At 44.5% G+C, this 14,265-nt stretch overlaps 1 protein-coding gene across 1 annotated transcript in view; it reads left to right on the forward strand.

Moving 5' to 3' along the window:
• The window catches only part of POLN (DNA polymerase nu), a 205,173-nt gene that overhangs the window by 145,635 nt on the left and 45,273 nt on the right, over positions 1-14,265 (forward strand). Inside the window, exon 16 of the mRNA XM_065405742.1 lies at positions 12,386-12,443. Within this exon, the coding sequence (XP_065261814.1) occupies positions 12,386-12,443 (58 nt within the window). The remainder of the gene's footprint in view (positions 1-12,385; positions 12,444-14,265) is intronic.

Genomic DNA, 14,265 nt, shown 5'->3' on the forward strand with positions numbered 1-14,265 from the left:
GGATGGCCAGGTTGGGGAAGTCTTCATGACCCTATATCCACATTGTCTCCGCACTGCAAATGTACTGCTGCAAGTGGAGTACAGTTTCCCTCCCTACTTCTGCAGCAGCCATGATGCTTGGAAAGGAGCGGTTCACAAGTACAGGTCTGCAGAATCAGGAAGCAGCTCACTAGCCCAAACTTTACATCTCTTCTCTCATGACACTTAGCTGAGCTGTGAGAGCATGTCTTGACTCCACAGAGCAACCAATAGGTGCCCCCCTGTGATGGAGTATACAAACCCCACATAGGGTTGCCAACTTTCTGACCTAACAAAACCAAACACCCTTGCCCTGCCCCTTCTCCGAGGCCCCATCCCACTCACTCCATCCCCCCCCCCGACCCCCATCGCTCACTCTCCCCCACCCTCCCTCCCTCACTCATTTTCACCAGGCTGGGGAGGGCTGGGGGAAGGGTCCCTTTTCGACTGGGTGTTCGGTTGAAAACTGGACACCTGGCAACCTAACCCCACACTGGACAACAAGGGGGTTAAGGAGCTACTCTGGGCTCAGGCAGCTCTGCCATGCCACAACTACAAGGCATGCACAGGCTGGAGGAGGAACTTAAAGGGGGGGGGGGAGAGCAGCTTTTGTTACTTGTTGGCAAACCAAGGAAGAAAACAGACCTTCAGCCCTCAGCTCCTGGGGAAAGGACTGACTGAAGGCAGGAGCTTCCCAGACCGCTGCTGCCCAAAGGCCCCTTCCTGAGGGAAGGGAGGGCCAAATTCAGATGCAGCTTGAGAAGAAATCCGTTCCCTCTATTTCCTATTAACTCAGTTTGTGTTAATTCCCTTGCATATTTTGTTCATGGAGGACCTCCGAGAGGGAGAGACTCTCAAGTGACCTGGCTGGAGGGTCAAGTCACAGGAAGAGGCAGATTGCCACAAAGACAGATCGGCTGTTGGCAGAGACACCCAGTGGGGAGAAAGCTACTACATCACTCCTGGCCACAATGAAGCACCAGCAATGAGTCAGTCCCTTCGCACCCCCACTTTGAACATGTATGTAGGCTTTAGGTAAGGACAGCCAGCCAAAAAAAGGGGGAAGAAGAAGGAGCAAAACTTCATTTAAAAAAAGACAAACAAAAGAGAGGAAAAATGAAGAAAAAAAAGACAGAGAAACTCTGCTGGGAACATTGTACGCAAAGTTCTGGACAATGTCCGTCCACCACAAGGATCTCCAACACAAAAGTGCTGGGCAGCACTGCTTCAGAAGCACAAAGTACTAAGCATCAAAACGTGTTCTCTCATAAGTTCCCTTGTAGAGTTTGGGTTCTTATTGTGAGAGCTGACAGAGGTCCCCTAATTCTCTGCATGAATTTCACCAGAGCTCTGAGAGAGTAAAATACCCTGAAAGGGATAGGAAACAAGGGCAATATCAATATGTAATTATGTTCTGACGGTAGAACTAGCAGAGCTATCACTAGTGCTAGTGTTCATAATGTGAATCCAATCCAGGAGAACAAGATATTCAGAGAATATGGTAGAAGACATCACAAGTATGTTTTGTTGCTGGTAAACTAATTTATTTTTGCTGAAATATTCAAATCGTGGGTTAATAAAATGGAACTTTGCTGGAAATATAAGGAAATTTGGGCTTTCCTTGAATATTAGGGAATGTGGTTGAATTTCTGAGGCAAGATTTCTGAAAGTAATTGAACCTGGCAAGATTAAAGCAGTGGGGAATATTTTCCTTTGCTTGTTTATAAAAATTGATTTTATTAACACTTGTGTGTTAGTATAGATCAAAGTGTTAAATGTATAAGTGTGTATTCCGATGTTTAAACTTCATGAAAACTAGTGGAATGTTACTTGTATTGTTTTCACTTATCTGTTTGTTATAATGTGACAGCAAACATTTACATTGTATATACTCTGTAACTAAATGACCCCTCAAAGAAATCTTGTAGAATGCCAATGAAGGACCTAAGGCCTTTAACAGAAAAAAGCTAATTTCAAATAAATGTATAATTATGTATAATGGTTGGAAGTCAAAAGACTAAGTGCATTCCTCACATACCATCATCAAAGGAAAAGCTCAGGTGTGTAGAGACACTGTCAGCTTGCTTTATGTGTGAAGATACTATAAATATGGTTTCAAAGAATACCTCTGAACAGTTTGGACTCTTTCAGGGAAGGGTACCAGATGCAAAGTGGAGATCCCTAGAGACAATCTGGTTACCCTGAAAGACTTTTGGGAAACTAACAGTTTATTACATCACTTGTTACCAGCATTGTCTTTGGTGTAAGATCTGGAGTACCAATTGATCTGGGGTAAGTGACAGATCTCTTGGGATTGGGAGAAACCTGATGTGGTATGATTTTTTGTTTTAATAACGTTTTATCACAGAGTTGTTTGTCTGGGTGGCAAGATAGACTGGAGAGGCTAAGGGGACTTTCTGTGATTCCATGGTAAGACTGTCTGCCCTGAGATAGGCACTCACAGTTGTGAGCCCCTCCAGACAAGGTGACACCCTAGGACCAGAGAATTTTTCCTAGAAGTGTCCATTTGGTCCATGCATGCACCCCCTCTCTCCTTATGCTCCTCACTGAGGGTATAAAGGGGGCGGTTGTACCGTCACTGTTTTAGTTCCTTCTTACTGCTTGTGGTCTAGGAGAGAGCTTCAGTGTTTGTGCTGACTTCTACAGTGACAGGGAGAGCATACCAAGGATCCCGGCTTCAAGAACTGTATTGACTGCCGGAAACTGACACTCATGAAGCTGGTATATACACAACTGCAATGAAGCAAAAATCCAGCAAGCCACAGTTTAGGCAAAGACTAGTCTCCACTGGCATTCTGCATGAGCTGTCCTGCAAATGTCAGAGAATGCATAGAGACATAGGAACCAACTCCATAGGGGGCTCAAGCACCATGGAGCCGGGCCCACACTCCAGGGGGGGCCCTGACCAGGCCCACTCTTCTCCGCCCCCCGCTCTCTCCTGCGGGGGGCAGAAGCTTGGTGCTCCTGGCACTGAGGCTCCTGCTGCAGTAGGGCAGCCAAGTTCCCCCTCCCCTGCCTCTTCTCACAGCTTGCTCCCTTCCCGCCCTCCCCCTCCCTGCCGCTGATCAGCTGTTTGCCAGCAGGAGGGTGGGGTATGAGCACAGCTGCAGCATGCTCACCTGGGGAGAGGAGGCAGAGAAGAGGCGGGGGTGGGGTCTTGGGGACGGGGGTGGAACGAGCAGACCTACTCTGACTGCAGAGCTGCACAGCCAGGCTGAAAAAAGAAGGTGCTGCTCAGCTCCCCGGTTTTTGCAGCTGGACACCACCTTCTGGGTCCTAGTGCTGGTTGTGCTCCATTCTGTGTGCTGGGAGCCATCCTTCAGCTTGTACAACAGTGAGTGCCCATGGTGGGGCAGGCCAGGGCAGGCTCTAGGATTTTTGCCGCCCCAAGCAAAAACAATTTTGGCCGCCCCCCACCCCCGTTTTTTTCTTACCCCACCCCCGGCCCCGCCTCAACTCCGCCCCTTCCCCAAATCCCCAGCCCTGCCTCCTCCCCCCAGGTTAATCCGGCCCTGTCAAGCACCCACAGAAAAAAAAAATAGGGAGTGCTCAGCACCCAGCAACCACAGCTGTTTGGCAGTGCCACCGATCAGCTGTTAGGTGGCTGGCTGGAGGCGCTAGTGGGAGGGTGGAGAGCAGCGAGTGGGCAGGGAGCCTCAGGGGATAGGGCAGAGCGGAAGCAGGAAAAGGAGGAGCAAGGCAGGACCTCGCAGGAAGGAGTGGAGTGGGAGTGGAGCACCCATCTGAAAAAACTAAGTCAGTGCCTGTGCACAGGGAACTTGTCCAGGGGCAGTCATCTTCTGTCTCCCAGGCAACTCCGGCTCCTAAATCGGTGTTTTGATGAAACTCTCAAGAGCCGTGCATAAGCAGCCCTGTGGGATTTAGACTAGTCTCATAGTTCCTCCCCTCACCCCCTTTTGGAGAGTGAATATCCCTATTAGCCTGGACAGAGATCACCACAGACAGATGGATATTAGAAATTGACCCATCTCATGAGCAGGTTCTTCTGCAGGAGGCAGAGTCACTCCTTCAGCTAGGGATGCTAGAACTTGTGCTTCCAGCAGCAAAGGGGAAGGTGTTATACTGGAAGTTCTTCCTCATACCCCCAAAAAGACAGGGGGGAGGAAGACCCATGTTGGACCTCAGGGAACTGAACAAGTTTATCCGCCACATGGAGTTCAGAATAGTGACCATGTCCTCAATTATTCCCCTCACTAGATCCAGGAAATGTGTTCAGACCTCTCCATCTCAAAGACATCTATTTTCACATAAACATCTGTGACGGGTTGGATCACAGAAACCCCCTTGGGAGCTGCCACCCAATGTACCAAGACTACTTCTGCTCCTGTTTTCCCTGCCAGCTCAGGACTCCAGCACCCTGTCTTGCTGAGCCAGACACTCCAGTCTGCTCTAACAAAGACTCAGGGTCTGAATCACTTGTCCCAAAGCTGCAAGTTTACCTGAAAACAGCTCTCAGTAGTGTTCTTGTCTTTAGCACTCAGATGCCCAACTCCCAATGGGGTCTAAACCCAGATAAATCCGTTTTACCCTGCATAAAGCTTATGCAGGGCAAACTCATAAATTGTTCGCCCTCTATAACACTGATAGAGAGATATGCACAGTTGTTTGCTCCCCCAGGTATTAATACATACTCTGAGTAAATTATTAAATAAAAAGTGATTTTATTAAATACAGACAGTAGGATTTAAGTGGGTCCAAGTAGTAACAGACAGAACAAAGTAAGTCACTAAGCAAAATAAAATAAAATGCGCAAATCTATGCCTAATCAAACTGAATACAGATAATCTCACCCTCAGAGATGCTTCAGTAAGTTTTTCTCAGACTGGACACCTTCCAGGCCTGGGCACAATTCTTTCCCCTGGTACAGCTCTTGTTCCAGCTCAGGTGATAGCTAGGGGATTCTTCATGATGGCTCCTCTCCCTCTCTGTTCTCTTCCACCCCTTTATATATCTTTTGCATAAGGCGGGAACCCTTTGTCCCTCTGGGTTTCCACCCCCCCTCACTGGAAAAGCACCAGGTTAAAGATGGATTCCAGTTCAGGTGACATGATCACATGTCACTGCAAGACTTCATTACTCACTTGCCAGCACACACATATACAGGGAGACTCACAGGTAAACAGCCATCTGCAGACAATGGTCCTGGTTAATGGGAGTCATCAAGATTCCAAACCATCATTAATGGCCCACACTTTACATAATTACAATAGGCCCTCAGAGTTACATTTTATATTTCTAGTTTTAGATACAAGAGTGGTACATTTATACAAATCAGATGATCATCATACTCAGTAGATTATAAGCTTTGTAATGATACCTTACGAGAGACCTTTTGCATGAAGCATATCCCATTTGCATTATAGTCACTTATTATCAAATTTTTATAAAACTATCCCAGTTACATTATATTCACTTATTATCATGTTTTTATAAAACCATATAGACTGCACAACATCACAACATCCATCTGGCACACAGGAGATTCCTGAAGTTTGTCTCTGATTAGCAACCCAGCCAGGACCTGGTGCTCCATTTGGATTCTCAATGGCACCAAGAGTTTTCATCAAGTTACTGTTAGTGGTGTCAACTCACTTACACCAGCAGGGGGTGGCAGTGTACCCCTACTTTGATGATTGGATCTGTCATGGGGCAGGCGCGGCCCATCCCCTTTTGGGATAGGGTAAGAGTTGTTATAGCCCCGTTGCTAAGTCTGCACGATCACTCTGGGTCTCGGGGTAGTGTGGCCTAATGTCCACAGTCAAAATGGCTGCCCTCTCCTTCCAGGCTGTGTGGCCCAACGGCCAAAGTCTAGATGGCTTCCCTCGGGTGCGGGCTATGCCAGAGTCTATATATCTGCACGGCCAAGGTCCATATGGCTGCCTTTCTGCCGGGGTGGCCTAACAGCCAGAGTCCATATAGCTGCCCTCTTCAGCAGGGCTGATTGGCCTAGTGGCCAGTCAGGGGAGTGGCCAGTCAGGGGTGGGTGGCAGCCAGGTAGAGGGACCCAGGCCCTCCCTGCACCACTGGGGTCCAGCTCGGGGCCCTGGCAGTGGCAATTGTGCTCGCCACTGAGTCAGTGGAGAATCTGATCGAAACACACTGATGCCACCCAGCACAATGACTAGTCCCCCTGAGTTACTTCCTACCCTGTCCTGGTGCGTTGGCCCAGATGTCTCTGGGGTCTCTGGGCTCCTCGGCCTGTGCAGCTCTCAGCAACTCCAACACTCTTTGGGCATCCATAGATGCTTGGGCATCTACCTGGGTTTCGGCACCTCTGGCTTTCGCCGGCTGGGGCCTCTGCAGTTCCCAGGCTGGAGCCTGCAATGTGCATTCTCCCTCCTTGGCAATCAGCCCTGGATGAGCTGGGCTGCTCCCTTTTATGTCTGGTCTCCAGCCGGAGCATGCCCAGCAGGGCTGAGGGAGTGTGGCCTCCTCGGCCTAAAGGGAGAAATTAACCCCTGCATTACCAGTGTGGGGCAGGCACGCCCTGTCACAGGCTCCTACAGGGAATATCTTACCAGGTAACTCAGGAAGTGACCACCGTGCTTCTGGACTTGTTCAAGAGGCTAGGTCTCAGGATGATCCTGGAAAAGTCTACCCTGGAACCAATGTAAACTATAGAGTTTAACGGGGCAAGGATAGATATAGTGTTGCCCAGGACATACTTATCAAGGAAGGGATTGTCTGGTATGAGCAGACTCATACAGCAAATTCAGATGAACCCCAGGACATCTTTGTGGTCTTACCTGGTCCTGTTGAGTCATATGGCTAAAAAACATACGTGACCCCATTTGAAGGGGTCTTTTACTTCAGATGCCTGCAAGCATGGCTACAGACAGTGTACGCCCCGGGCAGACACAGTCTTGACTTTCTAGTCATAGTTCCTTGAAGGGTCCTGGACTTCTTTATCTGGTGGAAGGACAGAGGAAAGAGAGGGGTATATGGATGTGTGTGGGGGCTTCCTGTTTAGTTCGCTACTGCTAACAAACACTATAACAGTGAGTACATCCCTCACAAGATGAGGGGCTCAAATTGGGGGACAGGTAGTGCAAGGGACATGGTCTCCTCAGGAATCTATGCTCCACATCAACATATTGAAGTTTAGAGCAATCAGGCTGTCCTGCAAACAATTCCTCCTTCACATTCACAAAACTGGTTGGAAAACCATTCCCAGCGAGTAATTATCAGTGGTTCACTTTCATGCTGGAAGGGCATAACGAGTGGGGTCCTGCAGGGATCCGTTTCGGGTCTGTTTCTGTTCAATATCTTCATCAATGATTTAGATGTTGGCATAGAGAGTACACTTATAAAGTTTGTGGACGATACCAACCTGGGAGGGGTTGCAAGAGTTTTGGAGGACTGGACAAACTGGAGAAATGGTCTGAAGTAAACAGGATGAAATTAAATACGGACAAATGCAAAGCACTCCATTTAGGAAGGAACAATCAGTTGCACACATACAAAATGGGAAATGACTGCCTCTGAAGAAGTACTGCAGAAAGGGATCTGGGGGTCATAGTGGACCACAAGCTAAATATGAGTCAACAGTGTAACACTGTTACAAAAAAAGCAAACATCATTCTGGGATGTATTAGCAGGAGTATTGTAATCAAGACACGAGAAGTAATTCTGCTCTACTCTGCACTGATTAGGCCTCAACTGGAGTATTGTGTCCAGTTCTGGGTGCCACATTTCAGGAAGGACGTGGACAAATTGGAGAGAGTCCAGAAGAGAGCGACAAAAATTATTAAAGGTCTAGAAAACATGACCTATGAGGGAAGATTGAAAAAAAACTGGGTTTGTATAGTCTGGAAAAGAGAAGACTGAGAGGGGACATGGTAACAGTTTTCAAGTATGTAAAAGTTTGTTTCAAGGAGGAGGGGGGAAAATTATTGTTCTTAACCTCTGAGGATAGGACAAGAAGCAATGGGCTTAAATTGCAGCAAGGGAGGTTTAGATTGGACATTAGGAAAAACTTCCTAACTGTCAGGGTGGTTGAACACTGGAATAAATTGCCTAGGGAGGTTGTGACATCTCCATCATTGGAGGTTTTTAAGAGCAGGTTAGACAAACACCTGTCAGGAATGGTCTAGATAATACTTAGTCCTGCCATGAGTGCAGGGAACTGGATTAGATGACCTCTTGAGGTCCCTTCCAGTCCTATGATTCCATGATTCGTAGCCAGTGAGTCCAGGTGTTTTGGACAACAGGCCCTGAAGGAAGGAGGTGGCAGCATGCAGGAAAGTCTGTGCAAGCCCAGGACCCAGCATCAGGCTGTTTCTCTCTCTGGATCCCTGGGATCTAGAAGGGTAGGAGTCGGTGACTGTCTGGGTTGGGGAGGGGGGAGGACTGCAGCTGGGCTCGGGGAAGGAGGGGGTATGAGTGTCTGGGGCAGGGGGGGCGTGGCTGGCCTCTGGAGGGGAAGGCTGCTTTGGATGTCTCCCTGGGCAGGTCAGTTCTAAATTTCGTTGTGGCATAGGACTCCGGGTACCTGCCTCCTTGAGAAGGACAGTGAATCATCTGAAGCACACTTTACTGTCAGACTCAAGTACTGAGAAGATTTTTATGTGGAGGCTTCTTTTAAGTTCCTTGTCTTTGTTTCTCTACCCTCTTAAATCTCTAAATGCTCTTAAAAATCAGCATTAACTTGCACATATTCTCCAAATTAATTCTCTTCCGAAGAGTTATTTAAATTGTAATTTGCTGACTATTTTACATGAGAAAATAGATGCAGTATAAATGTTTCTTGCCTTGGGATTACATGAATGGAATTTTAAGAGGCATTAGTAAAACTTCTGAAAGCACTCTAAGATTAGCATGATGGACACTGTACTTGCATTTGGTTTTCAGTGAGAATAGGAATGTAATACAGTATTCTTTTACCTTGGTAAAGTAATGTTTAAAGGAAATCTGTATCAATTTCACTTTGGCAGGAATTTGGAAATTCACAAGTTCAGGCTGTCCAATCAACAGGAATAACTGAAAGTTATTGTTTTTAAAGTTTTTATTTACAAGTGGCATTTCTTAATGTAGAGCTGGAAACACACATCTTGTTGAGCAGTGTCACTAGCCTTGTGAAAGCCGAATGGAAAAGAATATAAAATAATATTCAATCAATATTAAATTGTCAGAAGAAAAACTTTTAGGCCAAATTTTTCAAAAATGGGTAAAGTTAGGCTCGTAAATCTATACCTAGGCATTTGAATCATGGTCTGATTTTCAAAAATGCTGAAAATCTAGCAGCTCGCCCACCCACTTAGATTGTCCACATTATTCATATTAACAAGCACATAGACACCCATTTACTGTACTTGTTTTGTGCACATAAATGTGGATTATGTGCACACAATTTAAGTAGGTATCGTTTTGAAAATTTGTCCCTCGCATCACAAACCTCATTATTTTCCTCAGAATTGACACAAATGTTTAGAACTGCTACTTTCAAGTAAAGAATTAAAAAACAAAAAATAAATTTCAAACTTTTATTCATGGTAATAAGTGTTTCTTTCCTTGCCAGTCTGCACATTAGTGGGTTGAGAAAAATGCTCTTAGTTTTCCTTTAATGTGAAAAAATATTGGACTTCATTTAGTAATGCACTATATATTTGTGTGTGTTGTTTAGGCAGAGGTCCATCTTGTACACATTTAATTGTGAATACCCTCATAGTGGTATTGGGGGAAATCATTTTTACTTTTTTCTATTTTATTTCATTATAAGTCTACATGGATTGCTAAAATTTTAACTTAATTTACTTTTCAATTTGATTGAATACCTTTTAGTTTAAAAAAAATGGTTCTGAGTTCAAAACTGCATAGGGAGTGACTTTTCTTATTTTGAAATTGTACATCCCTGCTCCCAACATTCTTGCATCCTCAAACATATAACTTTGGCACATTCATCTAACCACTGAGTTATGTACAGATGTATTATATGAACTGATAACAATTGGAGTTGACACACATTATCATATGCTAAATGTTACATGTCATGTATTGTCAGATGCTACCTGTCCAGGTGATGGGGAATAGTGTCACAAAATAACAGGAGGAAGTTATCATGGATGTCATGTTTCACACTTCACTGATAGTCCTTACTGGTTGCAGTCATACCTTTCATTGGTAACTCTTACAAGCTGTGAACCCAGGTCTCTAAAAGGGATGGTTAAATCCCTTTGACACCTAGCCCTGCATTGTCTTCTTTACTGATAAGCCTAGACGGTTCTGTTTTTATACTTGTAGATTTGCTGTACTTAATAAACAGCCTCTTCCGTAATTTATTATAAATTTAAAAATGTAACTGTAGTAGGTAGCATAAGCTTATGATGCTACAGTATCTGAAAATAATATTTGAGATAAAACAGGTTAAAATTTTAAAAAAGCTTTTTTGTCTGAATTATTATGTTTGGAGGTGCATCCACAAATCAAGATCAGCATGTAAGAGTCCTTCAAGGATAAACAATTCCTGTAGAATTCAGTTTTATTCCCAAAAGCTAAGACAACTGCGTTAGAACATCTTATATCTTTGGAAAATCTTAGATTTTTTACTTGAATCCTATCCTTACATAAAGCATGATTCAACCAGAAATCCATTCTCATTGTTCAAAGTTTCACAATTTCACAGTTACTACACTAGAAATATTGTAGTAAAGAAGGGCAAAGATCCACAGGTGTCTTTCTTGTTCAGTCACAGAAAAATTGACAGCAATGTATGCCTACCTGCTTTTAACAGGTGATGGTTCCAAAGAAAAGGGTGAAGAAAAATGTGGAATAGCAAATAAAATGCTAAATATAGGGCAAAACTTTGTTCTGTGTTGCAAAGGTGTGCTAGTAGAGGAAAAGAGTGTTCAGAACCCTTAATTTTCCCAAGGCTTCAATTCTCATTGAGTATTTCCTAGAGCCACAGAGCACGGGGCTTCAGCCCCACAGGAGGTGCCAGGGCTCGGGGCTTCAGCCTCGCGGGGCATGCTGGGGCTCCTGAGGGTTTGGAAATATTTACCGGAGCTCTGCTCTGGACATATCCGGCTGAATTTAAGCCCTGCCCAGGCCCTTCCCATCAGTGCATCAGCAGAGAGGGATTTTGCTCTAGATTTAGGTTAGGATTCTGGCTCACTACCCTGGCTGGTGCATCCAGGGCTGGCTCCAGCTTTTTTGCCGCCCCAAGCGGCGAAGCAAAAAATAAAATAAAAAAGATAAAGCCGATCGGTGGCAGCTCAATCACATCGCTTCATTCTTCACCGGCAGGTCCTTCACTCCCTCTCTTCCTCTTCGGCGGCACTTCAGCGGCAGCTCAAAGAGGAAGAGAGGGACTGAGGGACCCGCCGCTGAATTGCCACCGAAGACCCGGACATGCCACTCCTTTCCATTGGCCGCCCCAAGCACCTGCTTCCTTCGCTGGTGCCTGGAGCCGGCCCTGGGTGCATCACAGCTCTGGGGGAAGTGATCTGCTAGCTTGGGGGCTTGATCAGGCTTTCAGTGTGTAAGCTGTAATCTGCAGCTAGGATGAATATTGTTCCTCTAAAGGAGCAGTAAGGTGTGCCAAGCCATGTGTTTCCCCCACTATTACCAGTTGCCCTGAAGCATCCTGTCCTGCACTGACAGATTGGCTCCAAGTCTTTACAGTACACAGAATGGCTACTTGGGTTAACTAAAAACATATTTTTTAGATAAGCAAAATAACAATTCTGTGTATTGTGATATGAAAGAGTCCAGATTTAACGTCCTACCCTAATTTAATGATTTTTAAGCCAACATGAGTAACCTGCATATATGGCAATCACTCCACCCAAAACTTACCTCAAATCTCTCTTATCATAATAATTCCTTCTCTTCTCTTAAGCTTTAGGCTTTCCCGATCCTCCATCATGTAAGTCTTTATAGCCTTCTCTTCTACTTAATATGGCTTTCCAGACCACGCTCAATTTTCATAGTTTTGCTGTGCTTGCTTCTCTTTCTCATCTGTTGATACAATAATTTAGTTACTCTACTTAATCCCACTAGACTCTCTAACACCCCAATTCCATACTTGAAATTTTAGTGTACATTTTGTGACTTAAATGTGAGTGTATGCTGTACATAATTATCATTTCCCATTAATTGGGTTTTTGTGTCATATAATTCAAAATGCTTAATTTTACATTTATATAATTTACAATTAAGTATATGTATATTGTCAAAATATAGTTCTAATATTGTTTAATATAAAACAAACAAAATATGTTAACATTATATAATCAATCAAATTAATCTTTGATGTTCTCCTAAATTATACTTTTAAAAAACATTTTCAATTCCTGTAAATTTTTACTTCCTGTTATTTTATTTACAGAATATCCAAGGTATATCCAAGCATCCAGTTCAAATTATTAAGAAGCAATATGTAAAAGGTAAAGGCAAAAGTTTTTGTTTATGTAGTTTTATAAAATGACATGCATTTATCTAAGTGTCTGAGTAAAAATATGTGATCAAGTACTATTAAAGCATACCAACATCTCAAAAATGGTGAGAGACTACATTTTAACTGTGTAGTTATATTATAACATTATCTTTTAAACTAATCTTTCTGCTGCTTCTTGCCAGTACAGAATGTGGGTTTGCTGCCTCTTCCTTGATTTATGCAAGCAAGTTTATCAATTTAAATATTCTCTGCTCTCCCGGCCAGTCCTCCTACCTTCTTTTTCCACAGTTTGGAGCTTGCATCGTTGTAATGGAACCAAATTATCCTGCCTTATTTTACTAAAAAGTTTTTCTGTGCTTTCATCTGAGAAAGCTTCTCCTAGGGAGGTGCCAATGCTAGACTGAGTAGGCCACATAAATCAAACTAACAGCTAAGGGCCAAAATATCCTTTGATTGCTAGTCAGATGGATGCTATAAACGGGATTCAAGGAAGATAGTAGAGAGAGGGCTGTAAGTCCTAGGGAATCATGACCCAAGTGATAGAGGAAGGACTGGACCCACAATAGTGAACTGTAGTGTAAGAGAGACTTGCTTACATAACCTTTTCTTCCTGCAGGTAGCTGCACAGGACCACTGTGTAGAGCTGCTGCTGCTGCTGCTTTGTTGCTCTTGGTTTTTGGAAGAGTAGTGGTTGGCTTTGCACAGGAGGCTTTGGAATAGGACACAGCTCAATATAATGAAGCAAAAGGGTTTATATAAGTGCAAGTGAAAGGAGGAGCGGAGTTTGGAATAACAATAAAAACCTTAACATAAGTGTCTATCTGAGATGAGAAAAAACTCTGAATTGCTAAAGCTGGCAGTTTGTAATTTCTCATGTTATTTTTATCTATCATCTGTGTACAAACAGTGGACACATATACATGCTTCCCAATGTTTACTACAACACATAGGCAGACCTAGACTGAGCCTGGCAAAATTCATTAATGATGCTCATGGATCATATGTAAGGCTACGATTTAATCATGGGTATTTTTAGTAAAAGTCATGGACAGGTCATGGGCAAGAAACAAAAAATCACGGCCCGTGACCTATCCATGACTTATACCATAAATACTCCTGAATGAATCTTAGGGGGAGGGGCACTGCTGGGGCGGGAGCTTTGGGGGGCCAGCCGCTGTGCCGAGCTGCAGCAGCTCCAGCCACCCCTGGGACCACTGTTCAGGTGGTCCCCAGGGCCAGCCGCACCAGTTGGTGTGGCTGACTGCAGGGCTGCCCGAGCAGCTGGCTGCAGAGCCACTCCAGCAGCGGCTGGTGTGGCTGTCCCCAGGGCCGCCTGAGCAGCTGGCTCCAGGGCCAGTTGCTTGGGCAGCCCTGCGGTCAGCCACACTGGCCGCTGCAGAAGTCACGGAGGTCGCAGGAAGTCACGGAATCCATAACTTCCACGACTTCCGTGACAAACACGGAGCCCTACTCATATGTACTTTGCAAAACTACATTTTTTCAGGTTTTCCTTTCCTTTGCAAACTTCTCCAGACTTTCTCATTTCCTCCTTTGCAACTTTTACAATCAGTTGGTCACAATCAGTAGTAGAGGAAATATACTATGCTTCAAGCATTGTTGCCTTTCCTACACCAAGTAGAATAGGATTCCAGTAATGCATTAACTTTCACTTGTCGTCCTGTCCTTTCTTCTGTAAAGACTCAGTACACATGGAAATAATTTCCTAGGAAATTGTGATTGCAGTAGGAAATTAATTCATTATTTATTTGTTGAGTACAGGATAATTGCTGTTAGATGGCTTAACTTTTCAA

The sequence above is a fragment of the Emys orbicularis genome, chromosome 5 (assembly GCF_028017835.1).
Source record: "Emys orbicularis isolate rEmyOrb1 chromosome 5, rEmyOrb1.hap1, whole genome shotgun sequence".
NCBI lineage: Eukaryota > Metazoa > Chordata > Testudines > Emydidae > Emys > Emys orbicularis.